This window comes from Desmodus rotundus, chromosome 12, assembly GCF_022682495.2.
Source record: "Desmodus rotundus isolate HL8 chromosome 12, HLdesRot8A.1, whole genome shotgun sequence".
NCBI lineage: Eukaryota > Metazoa > Chordata > Mammalia > Chiroptera > Phyllostomidae > Desmodus > Desmodus rotundus.
This window is the reverse complement of record NC_071398.1, coordinates 35,865,856-35,885,209: the sequence shown is the minus strand read 5'-3', so window position 1 is coordinate 35,885,209 and position 19,354 is coordinate 35,865,856. Positions and strand designations below refer to the sequence as shown.

The following is a 19,354-nucleotide window of genomic DNA, read 5'->3' as shown; positions in this document are numbered from 1 at the left end:
AAAACTTAATGCTAAAAAAAAAACAAAACAAAAAAAACTTCAAACTTAATGCTTGTCTAATTTTCCACCTTTTCAATGATCTACACAGTTTACATTCAAAATGTTACTTATGTTTTCTAATTCTTTATAAAAGTTTAGTACCTTCTTATTTGATAATAAACACTACAGGAAAGCATAAACAGTTTAATCAGAGACTTTGTCAGAAGATTAGGTGTGCAGTTGACCCTGAAAAATGCGACAGTTAGGGGTTCTGACCCCCTGTGCAGGCAAAAGTCCATGTATAACTTTTTTTTAATCCTCACCCAAGGACGTTTTCTTTTTATGACCTTTAGAGAGAAAGGAAGGGAGAGAAAGAAAGAAAAAGAGAGAGAGAAACATTGATTGGTGGCCTTATTGTACGTGCCCCAACCAGGGATTAAACCGGCAACTGGGGTACGTGCCCTGACCGGGGATCGAACCTGCCACCACTTGGTTTATGGGACAATGCTCCAACCAACTGAGCCACATTGCCCAGGGCCATGTATAACTTTTGACTCTCTCCAAACTTAACTACTGTTGGCCAGAAGCCTTACTGATAACATAAACAGTCAACACATTATTTTGTATGATACATGTATTATGTACTGTATACTTACAATAAAGTAAGCTAGATAAAATAACATGACAAGGAAATCAGCCCTGTCTGGTGTGACTCAGTGGATTGAGCACTGGCCTGAGAACCAAAGGGTCCCCAGTTCGATTCCCAGTCAGTCAGGGCACATGCCTGGGTTGCTGGCCAGGACCCCAGTAGGGGGCACATCAGAGGCAACCACACATTGATGTTTCTCTCCCTCTCTTTCTCCCTCCCTTCCCCTCTGTCTAAAAATAAATAAGTAAAATCTTAATAAAATGTTAAAGAAATCATAAGGAAAATACACTTATGGTATTTATTGACAAAAGTCTGCATATAAATGGACCTGTGCAGTTCAAACCCATGCTGTTTGGGGTCAACTGTATTTTTAGCAGTGGAACTTCTCCTTAATGGAAACCCATCTTCAAATTAAATTCTAGCTTAATCAGGAAAAACTAACGGGTACTAAAGTCACCATATTATATATTCCTAAACTGCTTTGACAAGTGAAAACATCTTAGGGGATCTTTTTACCCAAGTAGAAGAGCTACTGATGAAAAACATGGGATGGAAAGCTTTGTAGGAATTAGATTTTATTCTTACAGTTTTTAAAATTATATTCATATTTTTTTTCAACCCCCAGTTCAACTTTAGTTGGCTTACCAAGAGTGAAACGTGACAAATACTCAGTCTTCAACTTTCTGACACTCCCAGAGACAGCTTCCTTGCCTACAACTCAAGCATCAAGTGAAAAAGTACCGCAGCACCCAGGTCCCGACAGTGAGTAGGGCTTCCTCAGGTCCATGTGCCGAGCATGGTCCCAACGCCTCATCTGCTGGGAGACAGAAATAAAGGGTCATCTAATCCTAAGGATGCACATAGTGCAGACTCTCCCTCCATTAAGGGATTGCTCATGTGGTTACCTTGGCTCATGTTGTAGTGGTTCAGATGAGGGTTGGTACTCTGCCCCAGCATCCGCCACATCCCCAGCACTTAGCACAGTGCCTGGCCTATAGTAGGTTCACTGATGTTCCTGAATGAATTAAAGAGCTGTAGTAAAGAACTTGTTTTTTGCTTGCTAATTCTAATGTTTTGTCTATGTCCTATTTTTCAGAATCCAGAAAACCATCCAGATGGGATACATCCAAACAAGAAAAGAAGGAAGATTCCCTTAGTGAATTCTTAAGTTTGGCTAGATCAAAAGTTGGTCCACTTAAACAAGAGTCCAGTCCGTTAGTGAACACAGAGGAAGAACATGTGAAGGAATCACTCTCAGATAAGGTACTTGGGGCTTCCTGCTTCTCTTTGCCAGGCTAGCTGTGGCCTTTACCTTTCTCTGTGGTAAGAATGGGTCAGCACACTCTTTCTGTGAAGGGCCAGATATTAAATATTAAAGGCTTTGTGGGCCATAGTCTCTATCACAGCTCTTGAACCCTGCTGTTGAATGTGAAAGGAACCACAGGCAATATGAAAACAACTGGGTACATCTAGGTTCCAGTAAAACTTATTTACAAAAACAGGCAGCAAGTTGGATTTGGCCCCTGGGCTGTGGTTTGCCAACACCTGCTCTACAGTCCAAAAATTTGAATCTTAGCTTAAATCATTTGAGGAGAGGTTATAAGTTCTCTGTGTTTGTATTGGAAAATATAATTTTCCAAATAACAAATATTCTCTTTTGTGGAGTATATAGAGAAAACATTATTTGTTTTTTTTAATCACTGCTTTTAAGAGTTATAAGTTGAACTTAATAAAAGTTGGTTTTATTTCTAATAGCTTTATTAAAATTTTTTAATTTTACTTTTAAAATTAACCTGCATTAAAATTGACTTTTTAAAGGTACAGTTCAGTGGTTTTTACACTTATACGGATTTGTGTAATCACTACCACGATCAGGATACACAGTGGTGGTACGTCATCACCAAAAACTTCCTCATGCTGTTTCTTTGTAGTCATACCCTCTCTTCACCTCAGACCCCCGTCAACTCTATAGTTTTGCTCTTTCCAGAATGTTGTATAAATGGAACGGATAACATGCATATATGCCTTTCGAGACTGGCTTCTTTCACTTGGCGTGATACCTTTGAGACTTACTAGTGTTGTGCACGTGGCAGTAGTTCAGTCTTGTTACTGCGGAGTACTGTTCTGTCTGTGGCTGTGCTGCGGTTTGTTGGTTTGTTAACAACCAACTACAGTAAAGCAATACAAGAGTAGCAACCAAGGGTACCGTACAATGTACGCTTTAAGGACATTTGGTTGTTTGCAGCTTTTTATGTGGACAAAAATAATAATTAAGTAATGTTATTTCTCTAGGGTAAATACCTAGTAATGGGAATGCTGGGTAATACGTACTTATAAATTTAACTTTAGAAGAAGCTGTCAGACTGTAGGCCAAAGTGGTTTTTGCTTCAGGTGTTTTGAAACTCTCTTGTTTATTACATACTCATTTAGGATTATTATATCTTTGGTGAATTGACTCTTTTATCATTATGTAACATCACTCTTTATCCCTGATCATTTGCATAGTACCATTTTAACCTATCTAATTTATTATCTTCAAAGCAGGTTTTTTTAAAAAAGATTTGACTTATTTATTTTTAGAGAGAGGGAAGGGAGGGAAAAAGAGAGGGAGAAACATCGATGTAAGAGAGAAACATCAGTTGGTCACCTCTTGCACACACCCCAACTGGGAACTGAACCTGCAACCCAGGCATGGGCCCTGACCGGGAATCGAATCGGCACCCTTTCACCTTGTAGAACAACGCCCTACCCACTGAGCCACATAGTCACGGCACTTAATTATTTAAAAGTATTCAGGAGCTTTGAAATACAAATACCCTGTTTCTCATCAAACTATTTCTTTTCTTGTATTTTATTCAAAGGGATAAATTTGGTACTATCATTATTTATTTTAATGCTCAAACTGTACTAGTTTGGCTAGTTGGAGCCCCTTTAGCTCAGCGTTTGTATACTTCTGAAATATCCCTCTTACTCTCTGAGCATGGCCTGGCTTCCTGGCACAGTAAGATTTTCTGGGCTTCTCTTTTTATTTCTCAGTTCCAGCCCTAGAATTAGTCCTTTCTCCAATGTGCCCTGGTTATTTTTAGTGGGGAATAGTATACTTTTCCTCTTTAATTTTTTCTGTGAAAGGAGTTTACTTTAAAACCGCAAATGCCACTGTCTTGTGCCAGTTTTCCTCACGTGGGTCTTTGTGATCTTGCTCCATGGAGGTGGTGTGGCGCGGGGGAGTGGCCGCCGCCTGAGTGAGGACAGCTGGGTAGTGGAGTCCAGCTCCACTTCTTGGGCCTCTCGTCTCTGACCCGGGCTGTCCAGTGGTAAAACGAAAGGGCTGACGGGGATGTGACCTGGGCCAGTCCTGGGGCTCTCTCGGATTGCTCAGCACATTTGATTGCCTAGTGTCCTCCTGGTGATGAGCGGGTGGGAGCCTAGCATTCTTCATTCCTTTGCTTTTTGCTTATTGAATTGAGTGTGTACAAAGTTACTGGCTCTTTATTTGGTTAATATGAATGTTCACATCCAGCTTCTTTTAGGAAGAATGGTATGTAGTTGCAAAAAAAAGTCCTGAGGCCATTTTATCGACGTGTTCCTGTCTACCTCCCCATTGTATGGAGGGCCCAGTTTTCTCTTCAGCATTCGGATGAGTAGACTGTCTTCAGCACCTTTCATACCAGACCTCTGAAGGCTCAGATAGGCTCTTGAGAATAGGACAGAGACACTGTGCTACTTCCTGCTGCATTTTTTCTCTGCAGTTCTGATTGATGACCTGTCTCTATGAGAGATTTCAGCTGCTTCTTCCATTTAACACATTCTGCCACTGGTGAATCAGAAACACTAAAAAAATAAATGCTGTGTGTGATAATTTAGTTAGGCACTGTGTAGGTGTGGAGACCCATGTACATGAATGTAAACATCAACATGTATGTGTGTGTTCTAGAACATTCGGCTCCTTGGACCCTTTCCTCTTCATTCTTGACTTCTGTTTCACTGTTACTACAGCTGGGAAACAAAGGAGTGGATTCACAGACTGAAGGAGAGGATAGCCGCCCATCCATGGACTTATTCAAGGCCATCTTTGCCAGCTCTTCCGAAGAAACGTCCTCGTCCTCTGAGGATGAGCAGGGTGACAGTGAGGATGATGAGGAACGTACCAGGGAGGCCGACTTCAAAAGTTCCCAGGAGGCTGACGTGGCGGAAACATCGCCTGTGGCACGTGGTACGTCAGTATTTCAGACTTTGGGATCTCAAGGAGAAAACACTGATGTCTCTAGAGCAGCTACTGCTTTGTTTAGTGTGTGATTTGAAACCTGGATAATTAGCATTCAGATGGTATTTTAATCTTTTACATTTTTATTGGGGTAGACCAGAGTTCTGTTTTATCTGTCTAGTATAAATCTCTGGATATCTCGGTTTTTTTAGGATAGCTGTGTTTGATAATACTGATTTTCCTACTTATCCTAGTTGAGAGGAATTTAAAAATATTAAAAATTTTGTTCAAAAATAGCTTTCCCCCTGCTAAACCTGGTTGATAATGAGGTGCCAGGGTTACCGGAAGTGTTTGGTCACGAGTACGGGGCTCCTCCAGCTTCCTCCCCGCAGGGCGCCGGCGCCTTGTGTGCTGTGGACCTACCGGCCTGCGGTAGCCCGGGCCTGTCCTCCTTACTGTGAGTCTGGCACTTGGATGGCAGCTTGTCCCGTGTGTTCTGTTGACCCCGGCATGGGTTTTGCCACAGGGAAGGAGGCTGTCTGGAGCTTGCAAGGGTGGAAGACTTTTCAGATGCTTGAGTAGGTGGGCACAACTTCCCATCTCAGTCTTAGAGTGTCCTGCCTGCCCCATCAATCTGGGGTGGACTTGGGTGTAATTTTTGAGGACCTCTAACCAAAAAGTTGTATAGTGGTATAAAATATTGTTTGCTCTTGGGTGATTGCAAATGTCAGCCTCTTTCTTATGTTTTATATTTATATGTAGTACAACTTATATTTTATTAAAGTCATATATACTTGAATTTTAAAGGTATAAAAATATAGAAAGCTTAAGTCCCTTGGAATCCTATTTCCCAGAGATAACCATTATAAATTCTTTTGATGCTTACTTTTCCAAACTTTTTCTATTTTTATCTCTTCTATCTGAAAACATAATCATCTGTTTTTAAAAAAATGAGATTATTAATGTGAACATGACAATTTGTTTATGTTCAGGTTTTCTCTTCATTGATAATTCATTTTGAGTGAAATTAGGATTTCCGAGCTGGAAGATAGCCTTATGTCCCTGTTTGTAAATTTTGTTTTTCTCAGATGGCCCTTCTTCGAGGACATTTTTCAACCCTTCAGGTGGCAGTAGGTGATCAGGAGTGTGTGCCGTACACCCCTCACGTTACAGACAGTGGTGCATTTGATTGCAGGTGCCCTGTGTGACTGACTTCCCAGCTCTAATGCCCATGAGGTCGGAGGGCAGGCCCATGGGTTCACAGCACTCGTGTGCTCAGCACCTGGTGTGAGCCGAGCTGATTGAGCAGAGTGGCGAAGGGAAGCACACGTTATCTGGTGGTGACAGATATTCGTTGAAGACTCAAACACATAAATATTTGGCAAATATATGAAAATAATTAATACCCTGTTTGTTTTCAGCTAGTGAGCCTGCCCCCCAGGAGCCCGCGCCTTCCTTTGTGATACAGAAGATGCAGATTGATGAGAGAGAAGAGTTCGGCCCGCGGCTGCCTCCTGTCTTCTGCCCCAGTGAGTCCAGAGCTCCTTGGTTCACCGGTTTGCACTGGCACCAGAGTGTCCCCAAGACATGATAGCTCTGTGCTGTATCCCCCCATCTAACCCAGCGTGCAGCCCCCCAAGCAGATATGTTTGTTTCTGGGTTATCTGTTCTCAGCCGCGTGTTCAAACCCCTTACTCCACCTAGTGCCTTAACGATAGTTGTTGCTTTACAGCCTCGGAAACCTTTAGGTTTTTTTTTTTCTTTTTCTGTTTTTAACTTTCTTTTTAGAGGGGGAGGGTAAGGGGGGAAGAAAGAGAGGGAGAGAAACACTGATGTGAGAGAGAAACACTGATTGGTTGCTGCTTGTACACACCCCGACCGAGACCGAAGCTGAGACCCAAGCTTGTGCCCTGACCGGGAGTAGAACTGGCGACCTTTCATCTTCAGGGACGACACCCAACCAACTGAGCTACACCGGTCAGGGCTTTTTTTTCTTTTTAACTTTCAGATAGTTACAGTAGAGGCCTAAGTATCTCAAATGTTGTCAAATAAAAAAATAAAAATCTAGGACACAAAGATGGGAAGGGAATTGCAGGGAGTAGGGTATTCTAAGACTTTTTACACTTGGACTAATGTAGCAAATAAAATAAATTTTTTCAGAAGTAAATATAGCCCATCTTCTTCTTCCAGTGGCTATTAATGCCATCTTTTTATAAATTATTTAAAAAACATTTAATTTCCTTTTTTTTGTCATATTTTTTTCCATTATCATTTATCCCCCTTATACCCTCTTCCCCCTCTCCGCCTCCCCCACCCGCACAGCCACCACACCGTTGGCCACGCCCACGAGTCAGTCCTCCTTAAATTGACTTGTCACGTTCCAACGCTGAGACTGGTGTTTCATCTCTTTGCAGGCTTGGTTAACGTGGCTCAGGTACATGAATAACAAATAATTGTTACCTGCTTTACAGTTTCCTGTCGTGCTCACATATATAAACATTGTTTCAGTTAATTAATGCAGCCTTCAAAGAGATGATAAGAAGCAGAGAGGAGTAAATGTGTGAAGTTTTGAAAAATTGCAGTGCATGTATTTATTGGTTTTAGTTGTTCAAATCTTTAGCTTAAAATAAGTGTGTTAGCCCTTGAAAGTTAAATTATTTATGCCCATTTTCCAGACCGCCCTTGATATCCTTGGAACAGTTAATAACTTGATTTTGTCTATGGATTATTGAGGGAAAATGGTTTTCCAAAAACTAGTGTTAAAAAGAAAGTTTGAGGAGGTCAGTTTTTGAAATATCTGCCCAACTATAGGAATAGAAGATTGCAGACCCCCGTTAGCTGGGTTTGGACAATATCCACACTTCCAGAACACCTGGGAACTTTTCTTTCGGTGGGAAAAGGTGATTAAATGATTTACAACACTGCTTCTACGGTTGTGAATTTCTGCTGGCTTGGGTACTAGGAAATTAATGACCTACGAAAACATTTTGGTCAGAATTTGGAGCTAGAGAGTTTAGGTGCCTGCAACTTGTCATTTTAATGATTACATACATCATATTGCTCTGATGTTATTTTTTTTAATATTTCTACTTACAAGACAAATTCGTACTGAATGTGCTTTTGTAAAGGGAGAATGGTGCGAGAGGAGCTGACACTTACATGCCAGATCCAGGCTGTGGCCTGCATGTTCACGGTTCCATCCAACCCTCTCCACGTCCCTAAGAACACAGGGTTCCTCTTATCCCTGTTGGATGAAAGGGGAAACTGGGGCTTAAAGAGGTTGAGCAAGGTGCCAAAGACCACAGAGCTGGCACCAGAGCTGAGGTTCAGACTTTGAGCTTACTGGAGGATGTTAAATTACCAAAGCCTTTTGGGCATTGTAGTCTGACTTTACCTTCATCTGGCAAAATACTTGGTTGATGATTCTGGCAGTTTCTAAATCCAGAGCTAACACATGATGGGCTAATCTATTTGTATGTCAGTGGGGCAGGGCAGAAGTTCTGCATTAGTGTTACACATTCCAACTGAGGCGGACTCCCAAGTCAATAATTTAACCTTTATTTCCCACTGTAATTCATGCGTTGATTGCATCTGTGTTTCAGATGCTCGTCAGAAACTCGAGGCTCCTCTAAAAGAGAAACATAAAAAGAACAAAGAAAAACACAAGACCAAGAAAGAGCACAGATGGAAGAAGGAGAAGGTGAGTGATGTCTGGGTGTCCTGGGACCAGTGTGTAGGGTCTGTCGCTCCTGCTTCTGTCACCCCGACAAGCCCCCAGGTGTCACGCATAGGCCCATTGAAGAGAGTACCTCGTGGCCACAATGGGGGCACATGGGTTTCTGACACCTTGGCAGAAGTGTGGACCAGACATTCAAATCTAAACCCTCAATTTTCAGGAACTTTATTTTTCTTTCTGACAGAATATTTTCATTTGTTCAGTTGTACTTAATTGTTTTTAAATTTGTAAGCATTAAAAAGTAGGAAAAAGGACATTTAAGTATCTTAGAGTAATGGTTGAGGATTAAATAATAAGACAGTTTTATTTGATTACTCATTCAATATTAAATGAAGGTAGTATTTTGAACATCTCTCAACTACTGGTCATCGTTACATAGAGATGTCGGTCTATAGCATAGCATTTGAAGTAAAGAAAACCTGAGTGAGTGGTGTGTGTGTTGGCTGTCGACATCCCTCATCTCATCGTCCGTGTCTTCTTTTCAGTTGGCACAGGCTTTTAATTCCGTTAGTATTAGTGTTGGGTACCGAGAGTGGTCTGGGCAGTAGTAGAACTGATTGGAAACAGCTCCGTTACTGGCTGTCAGAAGAAAGGATTCCTGAGCATAGAAGGTGAGGAAAGGTCTCTTGCAGTTAAAGGAAAAAAGTTGGTGCCGACATGTTCAAACACCAGATTCATTTGTTTCTTACTAGTGTATCTGCTATTCTCTGATTTTCTACCAGTTTCTTCTTTGCTCATTTCCAGGGTGTTTGCCATCCTGATGTGTAGTTTATCACATATGCCTAATAAAATGGACCAGTCAGGTCTGACCAAGGCAGAGGTCACCTTGGATAAGATGGGGGCTAAGTGCCAAGGCAGTATCCTGCCTACACCAGCTTGGCCCTGCTGTGCGTGTTTGCAGAGGATCCGCTCTGTGGTGGGTGCACGGTGGAGAGAGTGCACGGCTGTGTGTCCCTGGTCTGTCCCATACTAGGCGAAAGCTCTCTCCACAGGAAGTTCGTTCTTGTTTTTGAGTGACTCCAGCAGTCAGCTGCCTCATTAGGCTGTCCTTGTACTGAATTGGGTGGGGAACACCTTTGTGAGTGCCTGCTGTGTGTGTGCCAGCGACTTTCTTTCTTTTCTTTCTTAAGAAAAAGAAACACCGGAAGCACAAACACAAAGGCAAGCAAAAGAATAAAAAATCAGAGAAAAGTAGTACTTTGGAGAGTACCGACAGCAGTGACAGCCAGAGTGAAGAAGGTGCCACAGACACGTCCCCCCAGGAGCTGCTGCGAAGGTAGGCGGTGGGGACAGCGGCTTTCAGGAGCCTTTCAAAGGCTCATTAAAATCTTGATGTGTTTGCTTGAGGCAAATATTACAAATGATAAACTTGCATATTAAATAGGATTTTTAAAAAGTTAATTTTTAATTACCTAATAGGCCAATATATTCATTGTGAAAATTCATACCTTATAGGTAAAACTTAAAGTGGGCCTTGACCAAGTCCCAAAACTTCTATTTCCACAGTAACCTCTGCCGTCAGCTTCATATGCAACTTTCAAGGATTTTTTGCACAACCACATATACGTAACATACGCACACATTTTGTTACACGTTTTTAATATAAATCATAATTTTCTGTAGCATAAATAGAGTATGAACACTTAGAGTGAATACTGCCCAATTGTTTCTAAAAGCGGCTGTTATCCGTTTAAATGTTGAAAGTACCTTGTGATTATATCAAATATAAATGGTACAAAAATGGTTGCCAGTGTGATGAGTGAAGAAGGGCCCCTGGTTTTAATTTGCATTTCCTGGATTGTTAATGAAGTTGAGTGCCACGTGTCCCAGCCTTGGCCGTGTGCTCTTTTGTGGACAGCTTGCTCACACCCCTTGCAGTGTTCTGGTCTCTGTTGGATTGTTTTACTGGTATTAGGTATGTTTGACTGATTCTTAGGAATTAAAACACAGTAACTCTGGGTGTTGACCCTTTGTGTGTTAGTGTGGTACCTATCGTATGATTTTAACTGTCTCTGTTGTACAGAAGCTTTAACTTTTGGTGCACTTACATTTACCAATTTTCTTTGTTGGTATGTTTTACAAACTTTTGTCCTTTAAAGGCCTTCCTTCCCTAAGCCAAGATTGTATATATGTATATAAACTATTCTCATGCTTTGTAGTTTTGGGTTTGTTTCTTTTCAAACAGAGTAGGGCAAGCATCTAACTCATCTTTCTGCAAACAGACAGCCAGGCACAGAAGTCAGGGTGAGGAAGCTAGCGGTGATGAAAAAGACCCTACAGCCCAGTGCGTAGCCCAGAGGAGCGTTAATAAAACTGAGCTGTCGGGTTCTCCAGTGCACATCTAACTTTTCTTCTTTCTTTTACTTCCTTTTCCAGGCTAAAGCGTTTTCCACTAAGGAGGCAGTAATAGAATCCCACCCTGGCCTGTCCCCAAACCAGACCTCCTCCACGGCGGACGCCCACTGACTGCTCGGTCAGTGCATTGTACAGACCGTGTTCCGTGTAAATTCATGCTGTAAAATAACTTTTAAGCCTTGATACTTCAGAGATGACCTTAGAAGGTGGCAGAAATTGGTTTCTATTTTTAACTTCAGTATTGTAAAGGAAAAAATTTAGACTGTACATTGTAATTAAAATGGAATTTTTCTATTTCCTTCTTGATTTTTTATTTCCTGAAACTTAAAAAAAGAAATGAAAAGTGAAAACTTGCCCTGGCTGGTGTGGCTCAGTGGACTGAGTGCCGGCCTGCAAACCAAAAGGTTGCCAGTTCAATTCCCAGTCAGGGAACATGTCTGGGTTGCAGGCCAGGTCCCTAGTTGGGGGCATACTAAAGGCAACCACACATTGATGTTTCTCTCCCTCTCTTTCTCCCTCCCTTCCTTTCTCTCTAAAAATAAATAAATATTTAAAGAAAAAAAAAGAAAGGTGAAGACTTTTCTCTGGTTTTGTTATGAAGAAAGCCAAGTCCAGATAAGGACAGTGGATTTTTCTAAGAACTTGTACAAAAGAGAGGCTGTCCTTTCCTTTCCACTCCTGCAGTTTTTCCTCCCTCTGGCATCTGAGGTGGCAGCCAGGAGCCCAGGGGGCTGCACAGTGCCTCCTGACAGGTACTCAGCCTCTCGGGGTAGCTGTCACCCATGTATCTAAGGTGCCAAAGCGGGAGAGTACGCACCCACCCCCGGCTCTCTGCTCTGAGGCTGCCTCATCTGCACTGATGAGACTTTTGACAAAAGTAAATCAGTGGTTTTTTACACTATCAAATAACATCACAGAAAGATTAGAACGATTTTAAAAAGAGAAAGAAGAAAAGCACTCCCACCGCCCCTCTGCCCCCAGCCTTTTTCTGGTGATGGGACTGCTACCTGAGAAGCCCTGACATTTTGCATTTTGTTCTGTTATTTTCATTGGCGTTGTTGCCATAAAGTGGGTTGGCCCGGGGAGCCCCTACAGGGGCAGAGGACAAAGAGGTTGTCCTGGGAGAGGGAGCTAGGAAACCGCAAGGCAAGACTGTGAGGACGGGGTCACCAGTTTCACACGCATGGTGTCGTTCCTTTTGTGCTCAGAACTGGACGCCCATTTTTCTGGGGGTAACTATCTGCAATGAGAGGAGGCAGGAAGATTGCCGGGCTCTGGGGCGGGGAGGGGGCGTGTCGGATCCAAGGGCTGGGCGCGGGGGCGTGGCGCGAGGTGCCGCCGTTTGCAACCAGGCCCGGGTGGTGTCCAGTGGCAGATGAGGCTCCGAGATGGCCTCCCAGCCACCGTGCGCTCCCAGCTCCCCAAAATACCCGGAAGAGGGTGGGAAGACAGAGCCCCAGGAATGCGGCGTGCAGCCGCCCTTGGTCCCAGCCCCTGATGGCGCACACCACCCCAGTAAGCTTCCTTGGGCGGCCCTGGTCAGGGCCTTTGGCCACTTCAGGGTGTCGATGTTGGAGACGCAGCAGGACCAGATGCTGGCCCCCCTCGACCCCCTGGCCGTGGACCAAGAACTGCCCAAGAAACTCTCGATGCCCGAAAAGAAGTTCTGGGGCGACCAGGAGCCCCTCTCCAAGGTCAGAACTGCCCTGTGGGAGGGAGCAGTGGCTTGTTTCCTACATGTGGGGAGGGCAAGAGCCAGCAAGAGCAACCCTGGCAAACCCACCTGGCTTCTCCAGGAGCTTCTGCGAAGTCCTGGGGCCAGTCTCCTGCCTGAGGCACACCTAGTGGGCAAAGGCTCAGAAGTGGCTGCTGGGGAGGGAAAGGAGGGAGGGGGTGCTTCCCACTGTCACATATGGGGAATCAGGGCTGCCCTGGCTGGGGAAGGGGGACGGTAAGCGCAGTGTTCCAAAGTGGTTACCCCGACCTACCCCGGACCTGAGGTCTCTGCCTGAGCCTCTTACATGTCACTATGGTGATACTGGCAGGTGCGTACCCCAGGGTCAGGGCTGAGCTGCTGCTGCTGCTGCTTTTTTAAATAAGATTTTGTTTACCTACTGTTAGAGAGAGGAGAAGGGAGGGAGAAAGAGAGCAAGGTTAACATCAATGGGTTGCCTCTTGTGTGCACTCCAACCAGGGAGGAACCCGCAAAGCAGGCGTGTGCCCTGACCTGGAATCAACCAAACTGGTGACCTTTCCCTTTCCCGGATGTCGCCCAACCAGCTGAGCCACACTGGTCGGGGAAGGGCTGAGCTTCTTAAACGTCCTCATGGTGGGACTCCCCAAGTGCAATATATACCCCAGGCTCCGTGAAAGAGCCCTCCCTGTCAGTTAAACAGAGCACCAGAAGCAACAGAAAACTCAGAATAGCAATAATAAATTAAAAACATAAAAACCTAACAACACTACTTTGTATTCTCAGTGGTATTTGAGAGACATCGCATTGATAAAACAAAGACTGGCAGCTGGAGAGAGGAAATGGTCTGTGAATGGAGAAAATTCTCGGTGATGAAAAAGGATTTCCTAACCAAAATCCTCCATGAAGGCTTTAACATCGGAGGGGAGAACTGAAACAGAAAATCAGAAAAACAGCTCATGGGATTCTCTGAGAAGTCAGAGGGAAAAATATAAAGGAACAGTAATGAGAGAAAAGATGAGGGGCATGCAGGAGAGATCCAGAAGAGCCAATATATGGATGGGGGTGTGGGAGAGGGAAAGGGAGAGGAGGAGGAAGAAACACAGAAGGAAACAAAATCTTCCTGGGCTGAAGAAAGAGTGGAGTGCTCTCATGGAAAGAGATGATCAAGTTCAATGAAAGAGTGGAAAGAAGTATAAGCTACACCTGGTGAACCGCTGCGTTCATTGCAAGGACAGGAGCAGGGCCGTGCTGCACACATAGAAAAGCGTGGGGTCAGACTTTGACCTGCCCAGCCTCCCCCCTCCCCCGCCCCTGCACTGGGCTCTCCGTGGAGAAGTCTGTTTGAAGAGAAGGCAAAACATGTACTGGTGCTTTGCAGTGCTTTCGGTTGTGCCATTTGTTCTGATTTTTAAAGTAAAACTAAAGGAGAGCACAGGGGCTATATTTTATTTGTATTCTCAACAGAACATCTCTCCAAGATTCAGATTCAATACATGTAGGGTTTTTTTTTTTAAACAATTAAAAGTCTCCTTAGCACCCTTGCCCTCCAACTACCCCTTTTCCCTCTAGAGAGGCAACAAATGTTTCTAGTTTCTTCTGTATCCTTACAGAGACTTTTTGAAAACTAAAAACATTTAAATTATTTATTTTTTATTGTATTGTATTTTTCCGTTACCATTTATACTCCCTTACAGAGATGTTTTATGCATTTACCAGCACATACATGTATACCCCCCATTTTTGCAGCGTAAATTTTTTAAAATTAGTATATTTTAGAGGCCTTTTCACATTAGTGAGGAAATAGCTTCCTTGTTCTTCTTTTTACAGATAGTATCTCATTGGCTAGCCGTCTCCTGATTGATTTCACCAGTCTCTATTGGATGTACATTCAGGTGGCTTACGAATTTTTTGGCCATTAGAGCAACAGAAGTTGAGAAGTTCTATAAAACTCTGAGAGGGAAGTTGTGATCTAAGATTCCTCTGCCTGGGCAGACTGCTGATTTCCACTAAAGGCAACAGGAAGACATTTTCTTCAGAGCTGCCGACATTAGACAGGATGCCTCTCTCTAAGGAAGAAGTTACTCAAGGGAACAACACTCTGGCACACAGCAAAAAATCAGAATTTAAAAACCCAAGTAAGAGCCCTGGCTGTTGTGGCTCAGTGGACTGGGTTTCGGGCCAGGTCTGCGAGAGGCAACCGACGGATGTTTCTCTCCCTTCTATTCTCTCTAAAAATAAATAAAATCTTTAAAAAATAATAAAAGTAAATAAATAAAATTTAAAAAGCAACTCAAGTAAGCGAAAGAAAGCAATTAGAGTAAACAGGGAGCAGCGACTGAAAACAGTCCTTAGGAGTTCAATGTGACTGTGTAGCCCAATAATCTCACGGTCACAACTAAACAGTAATAATTGGCTCCTCCCCGCCCCTCCTCCCCTTCCAGACCAGTTCGAATCTAGCGAATCCTCCCGTTGTCTTTCGCTCTGACTTGCTGACTTTCAGGCAGGTCGTCTGATGTCCTCGACGCCCCCCGCCCACGCATCTGCAGCGCCCGCTCCTTAGCCTTTTCTCCACAGCTCTGGGACCTGGCACCGCACCCTCCCTATCCCGCCCAGGCCATCCCCGCACCCCCCCCCCCCCCCCCCCCCGCCCCTGCTTCCCGGGTCTTCGCTTCCCAGTTCGGCTGCATCAAGACCTGACCAGCCGAGGCGCTAAGACCTGCTGAGCAGATGAAGGAACACCACACATATAAAAGAACTAACATTTTTGGGGAGGGGAATTAAATAGCAGAAATGTATTTCCTCACAGTTCTAGAGGTTGGAAGTCCTGGATCAGGGTGTCAGCAGGTTGGTTCCTCCCAAGGCCCTGCTCCTCGGCTGGCAGACTGCCGCGGTCTCCGAGTTCTGGCTGGTCTTTTTCTCCGTGCAAGCCCATCCTGGGGTCCTCCCTTGCTTCGTTCTTACAAAAATTGGACAGTTGTTGTTAGTGCCTCTGAAAATATATCCATATACTTGGAACTTACCTCTGCAGCTCCTAGGGCCCCGTTCCCTAATGGACCCCTAAAGTACTACGTGCAGAAGAATAATCGGAAAGGAGGTCTCCAGAAAGGCCCCGATGGGGTTAGAGGAATTTTCCTCCCTTGCGGCTCCGTTTTCCAGCATAAAGTTTTGTAACGAGGGCAGTCACGAAGACCAGAGAGTTTTGCCTAGAGGCGAGGCAGCTGCGGAGCGGACAGCTGCACGAAGCCGCTGGGTTCACTGGGGGCTGCTCGCTCAGGGCCCCAAACCTCCTCCGCCCTGCTCTGCGGCATGTGCCCCATCCCCAGGGGCGCCACCCCACCGCCGCCGGAGTGTGCCATGGCAGCAGAACCCCCCAAACACCCACCCTTCTGTGTGCCACGTTCCCTCGTCTCCTTTCACAGTCTACAACCCCGGACACCCCCACACTCCACCCGGGAATAAGAAGCCATGGGGGAGAAATGGGGGAGTGGAACTTTTCAGGCTTGTCCTTCCTACCCTTTTTAAAAACACTGCTTTAATTGATGTACAATTCACCTATTTAAAGTGCGCAGTTCAATCCTTTTCAGTGTATTCAGTGTTGTACAGCCAGAACCAAAACCATTTTAGAACATTTCATCATCCCGCGAAGAAACCCCAGACCCATTAAGCACTCTTTCCCCATTTCCTCTCAAGCCATCTCCAGCGCTAGGCAACTGCTGATTGACTTTCTATAAATGGCCTCTTTTGGACCTTTCACAGAAACAGCATGAAGTCTTTTGTGACTGGCTTCTCTTCCTTAGTGTAATGTTTTCAAGGTGCATCGTGTTATATAGATGCATCGGTCCTCATTCCTTTAAACAGTACACGTGTACACATATATACGTAGATGACTTATTCATTTATTTATTTGTACAGAGAAGGAAGGGAGGGAGAAACATCAGTGATCAGTCGCCTCTTGCCAGCGCCCCAACTGGTCCGTGACCCGACTTGGAATCAACCTGGCGACGTTTTGCTTTGTGGGAGGGATGAAGCTCAACCAACTAGCCACACCGGTCAGGGCTACTTATATGGTTTTCAGTAGACTTCATTTTTTAGAGTACCTTTAGGTCAACAGCAAAGTTGAGCAGGAGATATAAAGATTGTCTATAGACCCTTCACGTGCATGGCTTTCCCATTATCAACATGCCCACTGAATGAACTGTTTGGGACAATCCATGAGCCTGCAATGCCACCCCAAGTCCATAGCTTACATTACAGTGCACTCTGGGTGGTGTACATTCTGTGGGTTTGGACAGAAGTGTAAAGACATGTATTGGGTTGGCCAAAAAGTCCATCTAGTTTTTTCTGTAATATGAAAGACACGTTTTTCATTTTCACCAATAACTTTATTGATTTGGATATTTTGAGTATGTCAGCTATTTCCTGCATGGTGTAACATTGATTGTTCTCAATTAATGTCTTGATTTGATCACTATCAACTTCAACTTGTCTACCTTACTGTGGAGCATTGTCCAGTGAGAAATCTCCAGCACTAAACTTTGCAAACCTCTTTTTAAAAAAATATAGTTATTGATTATGCTATTACAGTTATCCCATTTCCCCCCCTTCACTCCACTCCATCCTTCCCACCCCTTCCTTCCCACATTCCGCCCTATGGGTCCATGACCCATGGGTCATGTCCATGGGTCATACGTATAAGTTCTTTGGCTTCTACATTTCCTATACTATTCTTAACCTCCCCCTGTCTATTCTCTACCTACCATTTATGCTACTTATTCTCTGTACCTTTCCCCCTTCTCTCCCCCTCCCACTCCCCTGTTGAAAACCCTCCATGTGATCTCCATTTCTGTGGTTCTGTTCCTGTTCTAGTTGTGCAAACCTCTTTTGACAGGTTGGATCAGTCACAGCACCTTCTCCACACACTGCACAAATCTTTTTTTTCCATTTCAGTTGCATTTTTATCTTTCTTGAAATAATAAAGCATAATATGCCAAAAAGTCTTGCATATTTTCTTCCATCTTCAATATTAAAATGGCTACACAAAAATTCACCAATTTTTAAAAGGTTTTTTGAAATGCACGCTGATATGACAGCTGTCACAATACAATCTAACAAAAGTGTTTTGAATGAAGTTGAAGACAACTAAGCACTGCTAGAGCCATCTTACAGAAAAACCAAATGAATTTTTTGGCCCATCGTTAAGATATCATAGAGAGTAGCCTAAAATTTCCCTGTTTTCCACCTGGACATCCCTCCAACTTTCCCAGTCTCTGGCAACCACTGATCATTTTACTGTCTGCATAGTTTTTCCTTTTCCAGAAGGTCTTATATTTAGGGGTTTTGTTTTGTTTTGCTTTGTTTGAGATTTTGTTTATTTATTTTTAGAGAGAGGGAGAGGGAGGGAGAAAGATGGAGATAAACATTGATGTGCGAGAAATGTGTCAATGGGTTGCCTCTTGCAGCCCCAACTGGGGACCTGGCCCACAACCCAGGCATGTACCCTGACTGGGAATTGAACAAGCGACCTTTTGGTTCACAGGCAGGCACTCAGTCCACTGAGCCACACCAGCCGGGACCAGAATGTCACATATTTGGACACATACAGTATGTGGTCTTTTCAGACTGGTTTCTTTCACTTAGTAGTGTGCATTTAAGTTTCCTGCATGTCTTTTCATGGCTTGATAGTTTATTTCTTTTTAGTACTAAATAATATTCTAATGTCTGGATGTACCACAGTTTATTTATCCATTCACCTAGTGAAGGACATCTTTAGGTTCTTCAAGATTGTTTTGAAGTTTTGGCAATTATGAATAAAGCTGCTATAAACACTCATGTGCAGTTCTTGTGTGGACATAAAATTTAAACTTCTTTGGATAAATGCCAAGGCATGTGATTGTTGAATTGTATGTTAAGAATATGTTTATAACTATGACCGAGCTTCTGGTCAAGATGGTGACATAGGCAGACATGACTTGTCTCTTCACACAACCACATCAAAATTACAACTAAAATATAGAACAACCATCACTCAGGAACATCAGAAATCGAGATGAATGGAAGTCTGACAACCACGGAACTGAAGAAACCATATCCATCCAGATTAGTAGGAGGGGCATGGGTGTGGAACAGGCTGGCTCCACACCCATGCGTGGTGGGTAAAATTCAGGAGGGCTATCTCAGGAGCAAGGAGTCCCAGACCCACACCAGGCCCCCTAGCCCAGGGTTCCAGTGCCAGTAAGATAAGTCCCCACATCTTCTGGCTTTGAAAACCAGTGAGGTTTGAGTCAGTGTAGGAGGCTGCTGGAGTCCTAAGCAGTTCCTCTTGGGGAACCCACACACAGACTCACCCACTCAGACTTGCACCCTCTGAGCTCTAGGACCAGGGTGGCAGCTTGAAGGGCACCAGTGGTATACAGAGACTGAAGGGTCTGGCATCAGGGCTATCAGAGGCCATTGTTCCTCTGCTGAGCCATCCCCACAAAAAGCCAGCAGGCTGGTGCCATATCTGAGACTCCATCAACCTGGCTAACACTGTGTGATCCACCCTGGAGATCCGCAGAGGCTCTACCCCACCCAATTTATGGGCCCACCCAAGCTGCTTTTCCATAGGAATGGCTGGACTTGGCTCCTAACATCCTATCAAACAAGCAACAGCTGGTTTCAGTGATCCCTAGCAGCAGCCAGATTAGAGTCACAGCTTGGCTTCACCTGGGAATCTCCAAACCCAGCACAAGTAGC

General features: G+C 44.1%; 2 protein-coding genes across 2 annotated transcripts in view; both read left to right on the top strand.

Moving 5' to 3' along the window:
• The window catches only part of GPATCH1 (G-patch domain containing 1), a 38,253-nt gene extending 27,035 nt beyond the window's left edge, over positions 1-11,218 (top strand). Inside the window, exons 14-20 of the mRNA XM_024577562.3 lie at positions 1,254-1,390; positions 1,725-1,891; positions 4,625-4,841; positions 6,254-6,361; positions 8,435-8,532; positions 9,699-9,844; positions 10,945-11,218. Coding sequence (XP_024433330.2) covers positions 1,254-1,390; positions 1,725-1,891; positions 4,625-4,841; positions 6,254-6,361; positions 8,435-8,532; positions 9,699-9,844; positions 10,945-10,975 — 904 coding nt within the window. The 3' untranslated portion in view covers positions 10,976-11,218. The remainder of the gene's footprint in view (positions 1-1,253; positions 1,391-1,724; positions 1,892-4,624; positions 4,842-6,253; positions 6,362-8,434; positions 8,533-9,698; positions 9,845-10,944) is intronic.
• A 1,081-nt stretch (positions 11,219-12,299) lies between these two features.
• Positions 12,300-19,354, top strand: part of WDR88 (WD repeat domain 88) — a 39,995-nt gene continuing 32,940 nt past the window's right edge. The window contains exon 1 of the mRNA XM_024577426.3: positions 12,300-12,617. Coding sequence (XP_024433194.1) covers positions 12,312-12,617 — 306 coding nt within the window. The 5' untranslated portion in view covers positions 12,300-12,311. The remainder of the gene's footprint in view (positions 12,618-19,354) is intronic.